This window comes from Festucalex cinctus, chromosome 4 (genome assembly GCF_051991245.1).
Source record: "Festucalex cinctus isolate MCC-2025b chromosome 4, RoL_Fcin_1.0, whole genome shotgun sequence".
NCBI lineage: Eukaryota > Metazoa > Chordata > Actinopteri > Syngnathiformes > Syngnathidae > Festucalex > Festucalex cinctus.
The window spans coordinates 6,369,990-6,391,730 of NC_135414.1; the positions used below are offsets into that span (position 1 = coordinate 6,369,990).

Here is a 21,741-nt window from a genome sequence, read left to right on the forward strand (position 1 = left end):
GAGCATTTGGCACAATATATTGTATAAAAGCTCAAGGTTGTCTAGTTTGTTTCCCCCGCCTTCTCATTCCTAAAATTTTGACCGTTTAAGTGCAGATTAGACCTTGACCGCACATTTCCATTCTAATAACCTGACCAAGAGCTGTATCGATTGAGGGCAAATAAGAGTTAGTTGTCCCTTATGTGCAAGCAATACATCTCTGACAGCGTCAATCACAGAATGAACATCTTTAAGCAGAAACTTTGCTTGTGCAAGGTGTACATAGGCTACTGAAATAGTGTGAGAACATTGGGGCTCATCTGTTGACAGCAAATGTGGAGCCATACTCAATCTGCGTAAACAGAATTCCTTGCATAATGTGCATCCTATGAGGCTGCTTGCTTCAGTGGTGTCCCATTCAATTCGATCCCGTCTTGGGTGTCTCAAATCAGTATTTGCGAATCAGGAGTGCGACTGTATGATGGCGGACGGATAAAATGAGGCGGATATAGTGTCTTGGTGAAACTCAAGTCTAGTTATGGGTTTCCATTAATAACATCTCATCGGCACGATGCTTGTCAAATATGTGAGATATTGCCGGCAATCGAGTCTTTTAATTACTTACAAACACTGTTTATATGAACCCGTGGGGCCCACTGCAGGAGGATGGCACTCAAACGCAACATTAGACACACGGGGTTGCTCGAGTGACAAGGATGCGAGCATGACCTATAGCATACAGCAAGTTTAAGAGCAGAGAACATCCTGTGAGGGGCCTCAGATGGGACTCATTTATGCAGGGCTCAGGTGTGTGCCTTCAAGCGGACAGTTCACTCAACGAAGAGGCACGGATGGAAGCTGTGTGTGTGCGCCTGCATGTGTGACAGGGTTAGGATAGTTTGAGGTTTTTATTTATAGTTTTAATTTCGTTTTGATTTTTGTTTTTCCAGTTAGTTTTTATTCATTTTTAGAGCTTTTGTCAATTTTTATGTTTTATTTGGAAAACGCTTAAAGTCTATAGCTTGTATTAGTTTCGTATTATCTTTAGTTAGTACTGTTTAAATATAGGAACCAACCAAAGGGAGAAAAAAAAACTACGTAAATAATGACTTCATTCAAATGTATTTCGCCTGAAAGTTAACTAAATAAATAAATACATAAATACATAAATAAATAAATCTATACTTGCAAAAGATAATGCTACTGAAGTGTATCTAAACGTAAGGAGCGTCTTAAAAAAAACCCAAAAAAAACCCAGTTGAAACCTCTTGACATTATGCATATAAAACAATGATTTATTTTGTATACATCTGTATTTTTAATTGATATTTTGACTTTGAAAAAGATTTAAACTAAAAAATAAAACTGATGTAACACTAAAATTTTAAAAACTTGTAAAAAAATTTAATGCAAAAAAGTAAAAACTTTAAAATATTTGTAAAAATTTGTGATTACGTTTTTATTTGTAATTTTTCTTATAACCTTTAGATTTGTGTTGTGTGTAGAGCCTAAATTTATTACAGTGGTGCCTTGAGATACAAGTTGTATTCATTTTGTGACCATGCTCGTAACTCAGAACTCTTGTTTCTCAAATCATCATTCCCAATTGAAGTGACTGGGAATACCATTAATACGTTATCCCTAAAAAAAATAAAAAATAAAAAAGAAAGAAAAAAATTGTAATGTTTTTATTAACTTATTAATTGCCAGCCATTTTGACTGAAGCAACCCCCTTCGTTTTACTGGATTTTGACAGATTTTGTGAGGCCCACACAATATTGTGTGTATTGCTATGAAAACATGGAACCTACCCAAAGAAAGTATAACATGAGTTTTATTTTTGTAAAAGCAACATAATATAAGTTTGATTGACATATGAGTACAGATGACAATTCATTCACATCAAGTGAGGATGTAGAGGGCATGGAATATTAATTACAGTGTTTTTTTTGTTTGTTTGTTTTTTTGGTCACAGCAGTAATGGCTCCTGTACTTTTATTTGAATATTTAATGTGAATTTGCATATCTCATTTGTTTTTACCAAGCATGCAGACTTGCTTATACTCCAATTCGTGTGGAAGGGAGCAAGCCCAGCCTCCCCCCCCCCCCCCCCCTCTCTCTCTCTCTCTCTCTCTCTCTCTCTCTCCATTTCTTCAACTCACCGTGGCGACCAATGAGGGAGGCAAATGAAGCTGCTGCTTCACGGGAGAGCATCCAAACGTGGCGCACAAGAGAAGAGTAAATAAAGAGTGAAGAGTGTATCTCACTGAGGGAATGAGGAGCCTGCATTTTTGAGCCCCTGGACAAATAAGTAAGTAGATGTCTTCTAATGTCTTTACTAGAAATATTGGTGTCATTTGTTGGAAACAGAGTGGTGAATGTTGAGGCTTTTTTTTTTTTTAATGAGTCACCAATTTCTGTTTGACTCACTTGATGTTGCTTGCCAGTTTAGCAGAAGCAGATGCACACCGTGTTAATTGTGCATTTTGCAAAGCGCTTCTGAGTAGTTTCTGGGTCACAATTTGGTTCCGGGCACTGTCCCTGGTGCTGTACCAGCACAGATATGCAGGTGCACTTCTGGTGGCTAATTGTCTATACCTGTTACATTTAAAGGACAGCATACATAAATATAAATTTGGCAGTGCAGAAAAAAATCCAGCAGATGGTACTGTGGTTTGGGGGGGGGGGACATGTTATTTATTGTTTGCAACATGTATGCCACTTTTACATCAGAGTAGTGATGTGAGTAGTACTGAAAGCAAATCAATGAAGTTGACAGGCAGCACGATGAAGCAGTGGTGAAGGACTGTTACCTCGTGTTCCAGGTTCAAATCTGTGTGGAGTGTGCAGTTCTCCCTGTGGCTGTGTGACTTCACTTTGGCTTCCTTTTACACATGTATTGCTAAAGTGTGCAAACGTGTGAATGTGAATGTCTACTCTGTGTCAGTTCAGGGTGTCTGTCTTCTCCCACCCAAAATCAGCTGGAAATAATCACGTCTGGATGGATAATCCATTTGATAATCCGTTAAGATACAAGCTTTTGAGATACGAGCTGCCGTTCGGATGATATTTTTGCTTTGATTTGCAAGCAAAAATTTGAGATAGGAGTACCGTATCATGGTAGTGAGCACAACACATAGATGGATTATATAACAATAATCAGGTGCATGTATTATAGACTAATGTTACTGCGACTTACTGAGTTGCTGAGAGTACGTACTGTATTATACTGCCCCCAGGTGGTGAAGACAAGCACACCAGAAGGAGTGGAACAATATCCATTGAATTGAAGCAAAACATCTTGCAAAAAAAAATTAGCATTATGCCATTATTATACATTTTTGTAGAGTATAATATAATATAATACTATTTTTGGTAATTGAAAAAATGCACTTGCATACTTTTTTTAAAATCTGATAATTCTCCCTCCTAGAAGCGGGTAGAAGCGGGTTTTTAGGAACTCTAGATTATAAAGCTTACTTACTTACTTATTTACATTCTTAGGAGGATACAGTCCTAGAGACAAAATGTATAATTTTTATATTTATAATATATATATATATATATATATATATATATATATATATATATATATATATATATATATATATATATATATATATATTTTAGGGGTGTGAATTGCCTAGTACCTGACGATTCGATTCGTATCACGATTCACAGGTCACGATTCGATTCGATACCGATTAATCCCGATACGAATTTATAAGTCGATTGTTGCGATTTTTTTTCATTCAAATTTAGAAAATACTAATCAGTAAGCTTGTAGAGTGTAAGATTTATATGAAAATGTATTATTTATTTATCTGAAATTTCAGTCTTATAGAGGTTGTAATTTGTTTCATGTTTGAACAGCATTGAAATAAAATATTAAGGCTTAATGTTCCGTTCATATAACATTCTTCCATGCTTAAGGTGTGAATCCTAAAAAAAAAAAAAAATAGATTTTGCCGATTATTGAATCGATTCGAGAATCGCGCGATATATCGCCGAATCGATTTTTTAAACACCCCTAATATATATATATATATATATATATATATATATATATATATATATATATATATATATATATATATATATATATATTAGGGAAGTAACGATACCAGCAATATCGTGATATTGAGATATTAAAACTGCCACAATATAACGTCATCATGGTATGATATTAAAAGCAGCTCATCTATTAAAAAAGTCAGGTTGATTTCCATTTGTGAAGTTCGAGCACCCTCTGGTGGCTAGTTTTTTTAGTGCAGTTTAATTTTCACAAGGCATGTTTTAGCCCTTCAACGTTTAAAATCCATGCTAATGGTCAGAATGTAATATGCTTGTGAACCGAGCCAATATGTGGAGGAACTCAATGTGGCTGCATTAGCAAGTAAGTGCCTCAAAATATATTGTATTTATATATTTTTATATATAATGCTTATAATATTTTATATTTTTCATTGCTGTAATATACAAAAGCAGATTATTGTTTTTTTTTTATAGTATGAGATGGGTGGCACGGTGAACAAGTGGTTAGCACGTCCGCCTCCCAGTTCTGAGGACTCCGGTTCGAGTCCAGGCTCCGGCCTTCCTGGGTGGAGTTTGCATGTTCTCCCCGTGCCCGCGTGGGTCTTCTCCGGGTACTCCGGTCTCCTCCCACATTCCAAAGACATGCATGGCCGGTTAATTCGGTGCTCCAAATCGTCCCTAGGTGTGCTTGTGAGTGTGGATGGTTGTTCGTCTCTGTGTGCCCTGCGATTGGCTGGCAACCGGTCCAGGGTGTCCCCCGCCTACTGCCCAGAGCCAGCTGAGATAGGCGCCAGCACCCCCCGCGACCCTTGTGAGGAATAAGTGGTCAAGAAAATGGATGGATGGATGGATAGTATGAGATGATTTTTTTTATGATATTGTGACGATATTTGTATATTTGTATCGCCAACTTCCCCACGATATCGTGATAATTATCGTATCGTGACCTTCATATAGTGATAATATCATATCGTAATGTTTGAATATCGCTACATCCCTAATACATATATATATATATATATATATATATATATATATATATATATATATATAATTTTGACTCTTGGACTGTATCCATCTAGGAATGTAATCTAGAATCCCTAAAAGGCCGCTTCTAAGCATCCCTCATAAGATGCACCACAAAAGTCCCCCTTGGGACCTTATAGGAATCTCTGCTCAGTTGTCTCCTGTCAGCATCCTTTGCCTAACCACTTCCTGTTGTCATCCCTCACAGTTTTACAGAGCACATCTCCTACTACTTGTTTGCTGCTCGGCTGATCCTTTCGTCCCCAGGCCAGGATGAATGACATTCAGGAGGCCACCTCCCCCGCCACCAGTCTCGGTGGTCCGGCGACATGCGTCTCCAAAGTAGAGCTGCGGGTGTCTTGTAAAGCTCTACTGGACCGAGACACTCTGAATAAATCAGACCCTTGCGTCATCCTCATGGTACAGACCAACGGACAGTGGACAGAGGTGAGAAACTTTCATTTTCTTTTGTCATAGTGTTGGTGGACGCTTTTTTTTTTTTTTTTTTTTGTCAGTGGGTCTTCCCTCAGAGAACCTAAACACACACAAAAACGTTCCAACGAATTGTTGGAACAAATAAATTCAGATATCACAGAACCACAATTTTATACCCCTTATTTTCATGTTAATAAATCAATCTTACGTAAATTAATACTTTCTCTGGCCCGGCAGTTTGTTGGACTAGTTGTGAGCATGTCTACCTCACTGCTGGGGTTCGAATCCTCCATCCTTACTGGGTTGAGTTTGCAAAACATGCACGTTATGTAAATTCAACTCATTCTAAATCCTCCATTGTTGTTGGTGCCCTAGTCCAGGTCGTAGCCTGCTCAGTTTTTCATACGATTTCCCACTAAGAGTGTTGTTGCTGATAAATGGACTTGTTAATATACAGTGCGCTTGAGTTGTGCTCCAGCTTGAGCGTTTATTTTCTTGGACTGCTCCCAGGCTGATTCTGCGTGTAGGAGGCAAGTCTGTCATTTCGCTATGTTTTGGGCAAATGCCAAAAACAATGGAGGTTATTGAGTTAGAATTTAATCATTCTTTTAACCTGGCATTTAAAAAAAATAAAAATAAAGAGAGAAATTGGATGTCATAACTGGAACTTTACCTTACTGCCTATGAATGTGGTGTATTTAGATACTATTTTTCAGAATGATGGAGAAAAAAAAAAAACACTTGGCAGGGAGCATTGAGGACAGATATATATTTTTCTGGCTGTAATCTGAGACATGCTTGTCAGATGGGATAACTGACCTGAGTTCAGTGTGGCATGAACACAGCAGAATGTCTACAGTGGATACAAGTATTAAAAGTCCACAAATGCCAAATTTTTTGGTAATATTAAAATGAGCCCAATTAAATAATTTCAAAACTTTGCCACCATTAATGTGTCTTAAACCCTACGGAGCCCCTCTGGTGTCAGGGTCTGATTTTTTTTTTCTTTTCTAATCTGTACCCACAGTTCAGCAATCTGTTCCCACAGTTTAGTAATCTGTACACACAGATGGACAATCTGTACCCACAGTTTAACAATCTGTACCCACAGTTTAACAATCAATACTCACAGTTCAGAAACTGTAACCACGGTTTACTAAACCGTACCCACGATTTAGCACTTCTGTGGCGTTATGTAATACGCATGCGCACACAATGTTCGAGTGGTTGCTTGACAGCAGTATTAGCAGCGAACGGCTGCTTCTTTTCATCTTAAACTGACTTGATTTATGCCTCTGCGTTTGCTCTCGCGTTAATGATTAGCGTAGATGATCTACGCGAGCCATGAATTTTAAGTGCCGCGTCGCTCGTGGCCGGGTGCGGTGCACACGTCGCCAATTCTTTAACGCTCGGACGTAGGTCGCTCGTGATTGGTCCGTTCAATGGCGTACTCGGATTTTTTTTTTTTCTTTTTCTCTCTCCCCGCCCCCCGCCCAGATAGTTTCCACGAAGGCAACCGTGGTTGGCGGAGCAAATCCACTTCCTGCCTGAGTGCCCAGAGACCACGGCTAATGTACATGTGGATATGTGCGTGGGATGAGAGGCGGGAGTAAAAAAATTAAATAAAAAAAACAAAACTGTGTTCGCTAAGCACGTGGCTGTTGTGTTTTGGCGAGTTTACGGCCGATACCGGTGCAAATTGGCATTAAATAATTGCCACGGTGATGAGCCTACTCTCCCCCCTGCTTTGTTTCCTGTTCCTGAATTGAATTGAACTTCCTGAATTCGTCATAAAATGCAGAGGAATCTCCACTCTGTGGCGTCCCAGCCGTAGCGACAGCCGGACTTAGAGTGAAACTACAGCAGACACCGAGGTGTATTGCACACGTTTGAAGGCAAACGCACAAGCGTAGCTCCGCCGTAACGCATCCGCGTGAGCCTGAAGCACAAGTATACTGAGGCCAGCAGCAATCACCCACTCCTCCCTGAAGAAGTTCACAGTCACTCTTAAGGCCTCAGTATGCTTCTGCGAGAGGCTCGCGTGGAGGCGTCACGTCGGAGCTCCGCTCGTGCGTTTGCCTTCCGACTTGTGCGCAATACACATCGGTGTCTGCTGGAGTTTCACACCAAGTCCCGCTGTCTCTATGGCTGGGCCGCCACAGAGTGGCGATTCCTCTGCATTTTATGACGGATTCAGGAAGTTCAATTTAATTCAGAAACACGAAACAAAGCCGGGGGGAGAGTAAGTTCATCACCGTGGCAATTAATTATTGCCAATTTGCACCGGTGTCGGCCGTAAACTCGCCAAAACACAACAGCCATGCGCTTAGCTTAATTTATTGTTGTTTTCCGCCTCTCGTCCCAGGCACGTATCCACATGCACAGCCGTGGTCTCCGAGCAGGAAGTCGATTTGCGCCGCGAGTTGCCTTCACGGAAACTATCTGGGCGGGGGGCGGGGAGAGAGAGAGAAAAAAAGAAAAAACGCCATCGAACGGACCAATCAGAAGCGAGCTACGCCCCGCCATCTACGCCGTTAAAGGATTGGCGACGTGTGCACCGCAGCCGGCCACGAGCGACGCGCCACTTAAAATTCATGGCTCGCGTCGATCATGTGACCTACGGCGATCATCAACGCGAGAGCAAACGTGGAGGCATAAATTAGGCTTTAAAGTCTACAGTTTAAGATGAAAAGAAGCAGCCGTTCACTGCTTATATTGCTGTCAAGCAACCACTCGAACGTTGCGTGCGCATGCGTATTACATAATGCCACAGAAGTGTTAAATCATGGGTACGGTTTAGTAAACCGTGGGTACTGTGGGTACAGATTGTTAAACTGTGGGTACAGATTGTTAAACTGTGGGTACAGATTACTAAACTGTGGGTACAGATTACGAAGCTGTGGGTACAGATTACTAAACTGTGGGTACAGATTAGCAAAAAAATAAATAAAACAAATTCAGACCCTGACACCAGAGGGGCTCCGTATAAACCCTTTACAAATCAATTGAAAAAAAACTAATATTTTCAAGAACAAAAGTAAACTGCAATACATTTCTGTTTGCACAAATGTATTAATCTTCTTATACCTGCTGTGTTCAGAATTAAGTCACATTCAAAGTCATGTTAAATTGGAGTCAGCACACACCTGTCACCATTTCCTAGATGATTTATCGTACAAGTGATGAGCAATTTTGTTCTCTGTCTTATTATTATTATTATTATTATTTTTAATATCATAAAACCTGTTTTTTGAACAGGGGCGTGGATCTATCGCCATTCACCACCATGCACCTTTCTTCAACTACAGACCACTCACTTTTCTTTTGGTTAATTTCCAAATGAAATGCTCATTTTGATTTGTTGCCAACCAGCAGATGTGTGCATGTAAACAACCTTCATGTGTCCATGCTAATGAATGTGTTCAAAAACCAGATGTTGATGCGCGTCAAAGGGTACCACACTGGTGGTTGATCAAACTATCCAGATAAAACTCTTTGAGGAGAACTGATTAAAAGAAACTTTAATTTCCCATGGCCGGGACGTGTCTGTGGCACATTTTGAGGAGGAGGATGATGAGGAAAGAAATGATGAAGAGACGTGGCTTAGCTGGTGTTTCTTTGCTTTTTGGAAACAAAGCACATCCACTGTTTGCATTTACATCTATATTATTTTTTAATTACAGTGAACCTCCACATAGGTTATTTGTGGATTTTTTTTGTAGTAACATATCCTCTGTTATTTGCTGAAAAACTCACCTATTTGCTTTTTTTATGCTCAGGCTATAGCCATGTTTAATATGTAATTAGTGATTTAGGAACAGAGGTGCAAAAGCTCGATTCTCAGGTTGAAAGAAGATAACAGATTTATTTGAAACGACAGTTATCAAAGGTGATCTCAAAATCAGAATGCAGGAAACACAACAGTCTATATCAGGAGAAAAAAAATCAATGCAAAGCTGAAAAAAAAAAAAACACAGCTAGAAAAGAAACATCTATTTTTTCTTCCATTTATTTAACCAGGTTGGTCCCATTGAGATTAAGAACCTCTTTTTCAAGTGAGACCTGGCCAAGGCAGGCAGCATTAAAAAAAAAAAAAAAAAAAAAGTTACATACACATAAATAGAGACAAAGTACAATTTACAAAACACAAAATTTTGGATTGAATGAGTCATATACAGTAATATCAGAGCATACATCATCATAGCTATAGCTGTTAGAAAACCAAGCAACAGCTTCTGAGAGGCTAGAGCTCAGACGTCTAAAGTTTTAAAACAACATGGTCAACTGTGTCAAAGTTTTTGGACAAATCAATAAAAACAGCAGGAAAATGATGTTTCATTTTCCGCTTTCAGAAAAGCTGTAACAGTGCTGTGCACTTCCCTGAAACTTGATTGATAAGATGATGAAATATCATTCAATGGTGTAGAACAGTGGTGCCCAACCTTTTTTGACCCAAGATCTACTTTTCAACTCGCCAAGCTCCAAAGATCTACCACTTAAGTGTCAACATCGCAAACTCTCACACATCTTTTCCAGCCTGCTGTGTAACCTCACAACACTTTTTTTGTGTTGTTTTACACACCACTAGACATTCGATAACGCTCTTCTGATCTCACTCATGCAACACACACTTGGCAAACTCCATAATGAATAATAACCATAACTGACCTTAATATGAAAGAAACTGGAGGGGGGGACAGATACAAGACAAGTATAGCGCTGAGTTTAAAAAAAAAAAAAAGGAAATCACTTTCTACCTTAGTGGGAGACTTGACACTGGGAGGAGGCAGCTATAGCTTCTCGCAATCAGGAGTCGCGGTGCTGGTTGCAAGGCTTTGCTACAAACTGTGCTTTCAAATCCCGCACTTTTGCAGTGCTTAATGCGGTTTTGGTCGGTACTTCCTTGTCGTAGCTCCCGTGTAGTTTTAAAGTGCCGCTTCAGATTTCCTTTCTTCGCCAACGCCACTGTTCCCTTGCAGATTAAACAGACGGGTTTTGAATTATAATAAACAAAAAAATAATCTTCCTCCCACTCTGGATGAAAATGATATGTTTTGGCTCGTTTTACCGCCATTTTAGTGCGTCATGTAAGTGCTCTGTTGTGCCTGGCTGCTAGCTGCTAATGCTGATCGCTACCCACTTCGTCAAGCACGTCGCCAGTGCGCAGGGGCCGGTGCAGCACTTCTGGGTTACGATCGCGATCGACTGGTCGGGCACTCCTGGTGTAGAAGATCAGTCACAAGAGGTTTGTAACCAGTGCTGTCAAATTTGATAAACAGTAGGTCGACATTATTAGGGATGGTGTGCATCTATGTAATAAAGGACAATTTGATAATGCATATATCAATATATAGAGTGTGATACAATTTAAGGACGGATTGATTTAAAAGTGTAACAATTTGATACGGTTCATTTTAGTGGGATTACAATTTGACTCAGTTTGACTCAGTTTGAGAGGGTATAACGATTAAACAGGTATTTTCTTGTCATTTTACAGTGTGAATGAACTTTAATGTAGAGGTGGGAATCTTGGGGCACCTCACGATTCGATTGCGATTACGATTCAGAGGCTACGATTCGATTATAAAACGATTATTGATTTCCCCCCCAGGCAGCAGAAAAAAAAACAATGTATTTTTGTGCTTTTAATGTTTCGTACATTAGTTACAAAAATAGTACAAAAGTCCTCTCAGGCCTAAATAAACTACTATTTCAGTATCAAGTTAACAGTTCAAAACAGTAAATAAAATACTCAAGTCCTCATTCTGTAACAACAGCTTTTAAGTATATTCAGTCTTCAACAGAATAAAACATAGCATTGAGCAAAAATATATTATTTTTATCCACTCAAAAGTGCATTGAGGTATAAATGAAAGACAATGTGAACTACTACTTCAATACAAATGCCTAAAAAAAAAAAAAGTGCTTTCCTGCTTTTTAAGTTGTGTAAAGATGAACATGTAAACATTAAAGTTTCTCAGAGGTACAAAAAAAAAAACCCTCAAGTGCTTTTCTGCTTTTTAACTTGTGTAAACATGAACGTGTAAACATTAATGGGATTGTTCGGCTTTTTTAACATGAATCTCAATTTGATCCTCACCTCCCGTGTGTGCGATCAGCACTGACTTCTTTCTGACAGCGTTCGGTGACACCAGTTCTAGTTCGACGTTGGACGAGAAGAAAATAAAAAAGAAAATAGTCCAGCAAGCTGGCTGGGGTCTCGGAAATAAAGCGTTTTTCTTCTAAAAACTTTTTGTTTTCAAAAGCGTGATACATTTCCACCACAATACTCTTTTCTGAATAAAGTCAGACGCCATTACCGCCAGCCGCTACTTTTTTGTTCGTTCGTTCGTATCACTGCGCGGCGCCCTGTAGAACGCTAACCGACGCACTGCAGCCAGCTAGCTGATACTTCCGCCTGAAGTTGTTTGCCTTTTCGGAGCAGGTCTGATCTCACGAAGAGGTGGGTTGGTCAGCTCAGCCATGCTTGTTGTTGTTTTGAATCTCGAGGCGTGAGTTGTGGATGTGTACTCTCGGTCCGTCCCAAAAAGCGTCCCGAAGACCGCGCGCGCTACTGCATTTCAGTTCCGCGTACTTTTCGCTCGTTTCGCTTCCCTTGGCATATTTATATAATCGGAATTTGGACGTTTGTGAATCGTTCTCGATTGTTCCACGGCCGAATCGTGAATAATCTAAGAATCGGAAATTTTGCACACCTCTACTTTAATGTGGCATTTTCTTCAACAACATCCAATATCGCTTAGGTTGTTTAAACTACTGTACTAGGGTCAGCGTAGTAACACAACAATGCTTGAGACACAATCATAAACAAAGCACAAAAAAACAAAAGCAGGGACAGGAGAAACACAAAAGTAATAGTGCAAAATAATAAAGCTTTGGAAATGAGATTAATACAAAATAAAAGGCATCACAATATGAAATACAGTTCTAATACTTACAAACTTAACATCAAGATCAAGACATAACATTTGCCAACGAACTAGGTTGAAGTGGTGGTAGGAGCTTCATTTAGGCAGGCCATAGCCTTGTCTAATAGAAAATAAAGTGCTTTACCACCATTTTGTGGCATTTGTATAGGCAAATTAAAAACCTTTATGGATGGGGTGGGGATTGTTGAGTGCAGACCTCCACCATGACCAAAAGAAAAAAAAAAATCCTAATTTTGCTTAGCACCGGAGGAATTGTTTAAATCATAGATTCCACTCCTGCTTATGATTGAATATGTTTAATGCCCTTCTTCCAAAATTAATTAAGAAAGAAAATGGCAATGTAAACAGAAGTGGGAAAAAATAAAAATGATTTGATGAAATGATGATCTAATCTTGTTAACTCACTCACAAACATAGCCAGGTTAATAAAAAAAACAGTGAAAAACAGTAATTAATTATGTTAATATGTAAATTTTTGTTGCAATGATGAGGGAGGAGATGAACATTTCTTAATATGCACCTCAGGGAAGTCATCACAATTCATTTGAAAAAGGCCTTGAGGCACACTATATGGAAAAAATGCTGTGATTTATTTTAAACCACGTGAAGGTTTTCCTCAAATACGAACACAGAGCACATGTGGGCAAACATCACAGTCACCTTCACTCCAATGGGCAATTAGGAGACTTCAATTAACCGAACATGCATGTTTTAGAACATAGGAGAAAACCTCCATACTTAGCTCCTTTCATATGTTTTTTTTATTTTCTTTTTTCATATGGAATTGGGTTGGCATTTTGGATGACCCGTCATCTATCTATCTATCTATCTATCTATCTATCTATCTATCTATCTATCTATCTATCTATCTATCTATCTATCTATCTATCTATCTATCTATCTATCTATCTATCTATCTATCTATCTATCTATCTATCTATCTATCTATCTATCTATCTATCTATCTATCTATCTATCTATCTATCTATCTATCTATCTATCTATCTATCTATCTATCTATCTATCTATCTATCTATCTATCTATCTATCTATCTATCTATCTATCTATCTATCTATCTATCTCTTTCTTTTTATTAGCATGTAGATGATTTGACCTTCATCACACTGGACAGTTTGGATATATTTATGCATTGGGAGAGCAAAACTGTTCCAGGATGAGCAGATGGGGCCTCAGAGAGCTCAGCTTTCTTGTCAGGCAGTCAAAGTCAGACACGGACGTCGTCTGTGTACTCAGATTAAATGTCAGAATCCTCCAATCTTCTCTCATATCTTCCTCTTGACTGAGCGTGATAAGAGATTGGGTCCAGCTCAATAATAGCACATTTGTTTGATGACGTCTCTCCCCTTTGTGAGAATATAATTGCAAAGTTGTGACCCTTTGGTCAACCAAAAGACTGCCTCTCCCTTCTGATATCGATTCAGTCGCGATTGATGAAAACAAAATGTCAGCAGCGTGCAAAAGTTGAATTGGGTATATTTTCTCTCAGCTGGACAGGACAGAAGTGATCAAGAGCAACTTGCACCCTGTCTTCGCCAAAGTTTTCTCCTTGGATTACTACTTTGAAGAGGTTCAGAAGCTGCGATTCGAAGTGTACGACATCCACGGCACTCACAGCATCGGCACACGTGACGATGACTTCTTGGGTGGGGTGGAGTGCACGCTTGGTCAGGTAAATGTGAATTATGCACACGGTCGGATCATTCGTGTGTCACATGGATTGCTGCTGTTTTTTTTAATTTATTTTTTTATTTTTTATTTTTTATTTTTTTAATGTGCAATTGAGACAATTGTTCTGTGCTTTCTTGCAGATTGTGGCCCAAAAAAAGATGATGAAGCCGCTACTTCTCAAGTATGGAAAATATGCTGGCAAATCCACCATCACGGTATATCCTTTAAACTTGTAACCACATTACTTTCTCAGGACTTGCTGCTGCAGATACTCACTGTAATTTTTCACAATTGTAACCCAAAAGATTATCATTCATCTGACTCCAGAAATTAGACTTTTGCTGCTCCTAAAAAGAATTACTTTGAGTAGTTCATCAAGACAAATTGTAAAATCTGTAATAATTAACTTGCGTCATTAATCTGAATTCTCTTAGTTTGATTCTCCTTATTAAAGGGGAAGTCAACCTCCCCAATAATTTCTTGACAATAATATGTTCTATGCAGGTCCACTAGTCCAACTACAATATTTTGGTTCACCAGTCCAGGGTGTACCCCGCCTACTGCCCAAAGCCAGCTGAGCTAGGCTCCAGCAACCCCTCGCGACCCTTGTGAGGAATAAGCGGTCAAGAAAATGGATGGATGGATGGATGGATGGAATATGAGTTCAGTAGCAAAACCCAGTTGTTTTTATCCGTATCAGAAGGCGGCCATTTTGCCACTTGCTGTCGAGTGAAAATGACATCACAGTTGCTCAGGTCTCAGGGAACAACCAATCACAGTTCAGCTTCAGAAAACAGGTGAGCTATGATTGGTTGTTGCCTGAGCACTGAGCAACAGTGATGTCATCTTCAGGCGACAGACAGTGTTCAAATGGCCGCCCCCTGAGATGGATAATAAGGGCTGGATTTTGCTGCATAACTCGTATTCTACAAGTAATATTACTCAGAATGTCATGTTTAGACTAGTGAGGTTACATATAACATATTATTGTCAACAATGTTTAAGGTTGACTTCCCCTTTAAATGGCTTTATGAATTAAAAACGCACGCTAATCAATAGGTGAATTACTGCTCTTCTAAAACAACTTAATAAATAAATGAATACAATGAATTGCTGTAAGTCATTTATGATTCCCACCAATGGTTGGATTGATTATACAATGGGAAGCATCAATGACTTTTAAAAACTGTAATTTTATACACCTTTAAATGTATTTTGGATTCTCTGCAATGGACAACAAGGTGTAGCATTTAGCTAGCTCATCTCCCTCTTAGTGTTTTGAATCTCGACTCTGACTCAGCTCTGTGTGGGGTTTGCATGTTTTTCACTTGCGTAGGTTTTCTCACGGTAAATCAACGATTCTGCCCCCATTCCAAAAACATTAACGGTTAACTGAATTGGTGGAAAGGTTAACAAAAGGTTCCAATTTGCACATAGTGTGAATGTGAGTCACCCGGGACAGACTCCATAAACAGAAGTGGTGATGTTTTGTCTAATCCACACAGGGTCAGAAATCACACATACGGATTCATTTAAATGTCACTTGGCAGCAGCAGGTCACGTGTATTCTAAAAATGTTCAACCTTGAAGTTTTTATTTATAAATTAGCAGACAAAAAGGCTGGAATTTTTTCTTTTATGACAATCATAATGTGCATGGAATTGAGTTTTGGTATTCAGTATTTGACTCTAATAAAATTCTCTTTACACCGCACGTCATAGAAAACTCTCACCTCTCACAGGATTCATGTCCGCATAATGCAGCAGCTATTAGTCAATGAATGGCCCATTAAGTGTGTTTTTCCATGTGTGTACCTTCGACAACCCTTTAACAGAGATACATTCATAAATCAGAGCCCTTCTGTGCTCTCATGTCTTGTTTTAAATGTCCAGCAAAGCAGTATTAATTAATAGTTTAATTAAACACTTCACTTTTCCGCGGCCTACCACAAACTGCCTTTTATGGTGGTACTTTTGAAGAAAATAGAAGCTATATAAATGGGCTGATATGCCCTGCTTGTGACTGGCGATCCGTTCTGGGTCATCTGGTCACTTGTGTGGATGTAATAAAGGTGTTGGGAACAAAGGCCATTAAATCCAAAGATTTCATTTTCTAAAGCCCTCGTCTGCATTCACATGGCACCGACTGTTATTTTTAGCATAATGTTTACTTTATAAGCATAGATCACTTGTATCTTTTCCATGAATGGTGACGGTCTTAAATATGAAACATCATAGAATAAAATCATATCTTCTGTCAGGTGCATGCGGAGGAAATTTCCGGCAATAATGGCTATGTGGAGCTGTCCTTCTGTGCCAAGAAGCTTGACGATAAGGTGAGCACATTTTTTATTTTTATTTTTTACATTTTTGTGATATGTTCAACACGTAACATCTATGTGATTCAGTGGAAGAGCTGTAGCAAAACTTCTGTCAAAATTGTGTTAATACGGTGATGCCTTCAGGTACCAGTTCGGTTTATTCTGTACAATTTCTAAAAAGTCAAAGCCAAAATGATAACCAAAAAAACTTCTAAGCCAGGTCACTCGTATCTTAAGGCACCACTATACTGATCATATCAACACATTACATCGCATCTAAATTAACATCAGAGATGGCTACTGCTGACCTGAGCTATTCTTCATCACATTGTCAGATTTCGTTCTTTTCTTTCTTTCTCTCTCTTTTTTTTTTTTTTTTTGGCTAAGGGCATATTTCAATCAAAAAGGCAGCAGGAGCTTATATCCAATTTAACTGCGATGCTGTGAAAGTGCTTCATGTTCTCTGGAGGAGCCTTATGCGCTCGGCTCAGTGCACCTCAGCATTCCTGGATCACACACACACACACACACACACATATATATATATATATATATATATATATAGCGATTTTTTTGGCACACCCCTTATATATATATATATATATATATATATATATATATATATATATATATATATATATATATATATATATATATATATATATATATATATATATATATATATATATATATATATATATATATATATAAGGGGTGTGCCAAAAAAAATCGATTCATAAAAGAATCGAGATTCTCATTTATTAATCGAATCGATATTAATATCCAAAAATCGATTTTATTTAAATTAGAAACGAAGAAGAAGGGGAAAAGGCACTTGTAGCCCACATGCTGTTTTGGGGGAAAAAGGCACTTACAATACAAAATTAATAAATGTTTAAAAAAAAAAAAAAAAAAAAAAAAAGACACTTTAATGTCTCTATTTGTCATTTTGTCTTGCAAAGCAGACTGGAGTATATCATGACAATGTTGTGCATATCTGTAAATTGAAGCAGAAATCATTTGTCAATCGAAAATCGTTTGAATTGAGAATAGAAAATTGATTCTAAATCAAACTGTAGACCCAAAAATCCTAATCGAATTGAATCGTGAGACAGTCAAAGATTCCCAGCCCTAATATATATATATATATATATATATATATATATATATATATATATATATATATATATATATATATATATATATATATATATATATATATATAAAAGCTTCTGCTACTGAAACTGAAACAAATTTCTGAAGGTAAAAACACTCATCACTCACTCACTCACTCACTCACACAAGCTCGAATGAGTGAAAAAAAAAAAGTTGCCGCGGGAGTGACGTCATGCAGGCGACAAATTCGCCCGGCCCCGTCTGCCGACAGTGAGTGACACACACCACCGCCACCCCCCGCTCTGTGATTGGCTGGAAGGTTAAACAACTGTCTGTCCGCAGAAGCGTCTCGCTGTTGACAAAACAAACACAAAATGGCAAAATACAGGCTGGGGGTGTGGGGATTTAGGAAAAAATCACCTCCACACATTAACAGAAGCCCAGAGGTGTCGATTGAGAGGGAATTCATGGCTATACGTCATCCTGTATTTATAGTGCATTTTCCTGAGTGAAAACGGAAGACTCTGCCTTTAAAACTGAACTACACTCAGATGACTAAATTATGACTAAAACTTTAATTCATTTTAGTCATCAGACTAGTACTAAAACTAAATTAAAATTTCTTCCCAAAATTAACACTGTTCAAATGAAGACATTAAAACTCAAAAGAAGCATAACTGTCAATTTCTGCGCATTAAAGTGATATACAGTGCATGGAAGTAATTTTCTTTGCCACTTTTAGCAGACTTCCGTTGCCTTAAGCCGTCATCGATCTTGAGCGTCTCGTTGTCGTTCTCATCGATATGATATTATTACGCTGGATCCTCCTCAAGCAGGATTGATTTCGTCCATTCCATACTGGTGCCTTGAGATGCAAGTGACCCGACTTACAATTAGTAGTTTTGTAGATAGTAAACAATTCTTGATGATCTGTTGTTATTAGGCATGTGTGTGTATGTGTGTGATCACTCCAACCTGTTGCCACACACCATTAGGCAATTATACTGAACGTCACATGGGTATTAACAATGAAATATCCTATTTACACATAATGACTTGTGCCAGTTGATCATTCATTCAGCTAGTTGTAATTAGCCCGAGATTACATTTCGACTTGTCCGATCTGTCCGCCGGCTGCTGCTGGCTGCTCGTTGCCATGACAACAAAGGCAGGATGCTGCAGCTCCTTACGCTCTTGTCCCTCCGGAAAGGTATCAGGCTAATGTGGCAGGAAACGCAACCTTAACTGTCTCATTTGTTGTGCAACGGAAACACATACACAGGAAATGGAAAAAAAATAAATAAATTAAATAAAACAATCAACAATGTTTCATATTTGCCCTCCCTACTCATGTCAGTAAGGTTAGCAGTTTTGTAGCTATTTTCCAAAGTAATGAAATGTAAATTCTCTCATTGAGCTTTGCAAATATACCAACTATAAGTTGCAACACACTAAAATGTGTTGTTGGAGACTGATCTGTATTTAATTGGCAATATCGAAGCGAATAACGTGATATGGAAGCTCGCAATCGACGATCATTTAGCGTGCTTCCTCGCGGCGCAGTCAATGTTTGTGCTGCTTCTCTCTGACCTTTAATCACCGACACAATTACATCTGCCTCTGCAATCAGCCGCCATAAATCAACCTCAACAAGCCTTCCGTTGATATTTGCTTGCAAATGTCATGGAGATGATTGTTGAAAGAACCCATCATTATTTGACACTTCTTGGCAATGTTGTCTGTCTCAGCCTCGTGATGAATGTGGAAAGGGAGCAGCAAAATTCTGGATGAAAAAGATGATGCTGGTAAATTACATTTTCAACACTTTAGTCGTCTCCCTTCTCTGCTTCTTCAGGACCTTTTCAGCAAGTCTGACCCCTTTTTGGAAATCTATCGTATCAACGACGACGAAACGGAGCAGCTTGTTCACAGAACGGAGGTAAAGCTATCATCTTTATGGTTGAGCCGCCGACATCCCTCCTGACAATTACGTGGCTTGAATGTCTTGTCTTCCTCCTCAAACAGGTGATAAAGAACAACCTGAATCCTGTTTGGGAGCCTTTCAAAGTGTCTCTTATATCCCTGTGCAGCTGTGATGAGGAGAGGAAGCTTAAGGTGAACGACCTCCCAAAAATATCACAATTTGTTTTCTTGTTTTGACTCAGCTGGCATCATAAAAGCGAGGAAATGAGAAATAGCAACTAGTGGTGGTAGTTATATGTTTAATGGCCACAATAATGAGTACACCTGCAAACTTTCATATGAGTCAATACCAAACAAACATTCCCAAAAAAAAATTCTTGTTGGCTATAATGTGATAAAGTAAAGTTGAAGTTTATTAATCGATGACAAATAGCTTCAACCTCCAATATAGATATCTTTTATAATATCTTCTTTTTTTTTTTCCTCCGTGGTTCATAACAGTGCTGCATCATACTGGCAGCTGTTTCAATATTTTCCCATGTTTCTAAATAATCACTACAGTTTTACATTCTGAAAAATGAATCATGACATACTGTATTTCTAAAGATTTGCATCTCTTTAATTTGATTTAAATTATACTATTTTTAGAATGTATTATTCATACATCTTTAAGGCTGCTCAGTGTAGAAATTTATCCCAAAATATCTTTACAATAGCCTTTTTATTTGACCAATATTATGACTCAAGCATCTTCAAATTAGCAGATTAACACCTAATAGTTTCAAGTTTTCAGACCAATAGTTTTCAGATTGGATTCGGGTTCGAATTTCCCACCTCTGTCTGCAGATGTGATGTCATGCATGCATTAATTGTGTACCTGTTAAAGGGAGTGTGCAGTGTCATTTTTCTGCCACACATGGCAGTAGCGATTCAAAATTCAAATTCATGCATTAAACAGCTTTTCTCCCTTTACATTCAAGGCGAAGTCCGGAGTTTTGACCGTTTCTGTTTGTAAACAAACAATTCAAAATGGACTCCTCCCATGGCTCAACCCACATGAGCTCAACGTTCACGCCCCCTGCCTTTGACCGCACTCAGCGATCGCTAACAGGGTTAATAGCTCAAAACAACATTAACCTTTTAGTTTAGCTTCAGCTTCAATCCCAGGTGTAAATATGACATATGAAAAGTTCGACCCTCGTTCTATATTGCCGCGTTACCCTTGTCGAAGTGACTTAGCCTAGCATGTTGCTAAATCAGAAAGCTAACATTTTATTTTCTGTTTGTCACTTACCTGTCCAAGCAGGCCAACTCTACGTCGCTCTTCAGCCCAAGCCGCCCCTAAGGGCTCTGAGGCGAGTCAATGCAATCCCAAGATTTGCTCTTGTTTTTGACCGTGCATGGATTGTCAATGCTGCTTATCGGTAACACATTGACCGACAGCCCATTCATGTGTAAGTCCGTGCGTGCTGTCGAGTCGCGGCGGGAGTGACGTCATGTAGCCGAAAATTCGCCCTTCGGAGGACCCAGCCTTTTGAATTTTGACATAGGCCCCGTCTGCCTACAGTGAGTGACCCCCCCCCCCCCCCCCCCCCCCCGCAACCCCCCCTCTGCGATTGGCTGGAGGGGTAAACAACTGTCTGTCCACAGACGCTACCCTGAAACGTCCCGCTGTTGACAAAACAAACACAAAATGGCAAAATACAGGCTGGGGTTGGTGGGGGTAGAGGAAATAAAATCACCACCACACATTAACAGAAGCCCAGAGGTGTAGATTGAGAAGGAGTTCATGGGTATACATTCTGTATTTATATAGTACATTTTCCTAAGTGAAAACGTTGGACCGTGCCTTTAATAAGTTGTATGTGCCCCCACTAGTTTATACAACATTCTGGTTAATTTTGCATTTGTGGAATGTGAGTTAAGGCTCAAAATCTACTCATTTTTATCCATCTCAGGGCGCAGCTATTTTTTTATTTTATTTTATTTTTTTGTTTATACCCACTCACTCACACACACGTGGCCTACTTCTTGTAGGCCACATACATGGGCCTCTCCCAGGCAGAGGATCGAACCCACGCCATCTGGCACCAAAGGTATGTGACGGTTCCACTCCTCCACCTGGAGCCCGGGTGCAGCTATTTTGCTGCTTGCTGTCGACTGAAAATGACATCACATTTTGCATCAGCACAGTTACCTGAGCCTTTTAAGTTTTAACAGTGTCAAAACGGACAATTATTATCTTTGTAAAGGCATCATTTTGATAC

The 21,741-nt window shown here is 39.0% G+C and overlaps 1 protein-coding gene across 1 annotated transcript in view; it reads left to right on the forward strand.

The window, feature by feature from the left end:
* Window positions 1–2,146: 2,146 nt before the first annotated feature.
* cpne7 (copine VII) overlaps window positions 2,147–21,741 on the forward strand; it is a 47,613-nt gene continuing 28,018 nt past the window's right edge. The window contains exons 1-7 of the mRNA XM_077518478.1: window positions 2,147–2,290; window positions 5,249–5,487; window positions 13,934–14,116; window positions 14,256–14,330; window positions 16,376–16,450; window positions 19,407–19,490; window positions 19,577–19,666. Of these exons, the coding sequence (XP_077374604.1) occupies window positions 5,314–5,487; window positions 13,934–14,116; window positions 14,256–14,330; window positions 16,376–16,450; window positions 19,407–19,490; window positions 19,577–19,666 (681 nt within the window). The 5' untranslated portion in view covers window positions 2,147–2,290; window positions 5,249–5,313. The remainder of the gene's footprint in view (window positions 2,291–5,248; window positions 5,488–13,933; window positions 14,117–14,255; window positions 14,331–16,375; window positions 16,451–19,406; window positions 19,491–19,576; window positions 19,667–21,741) is intronic.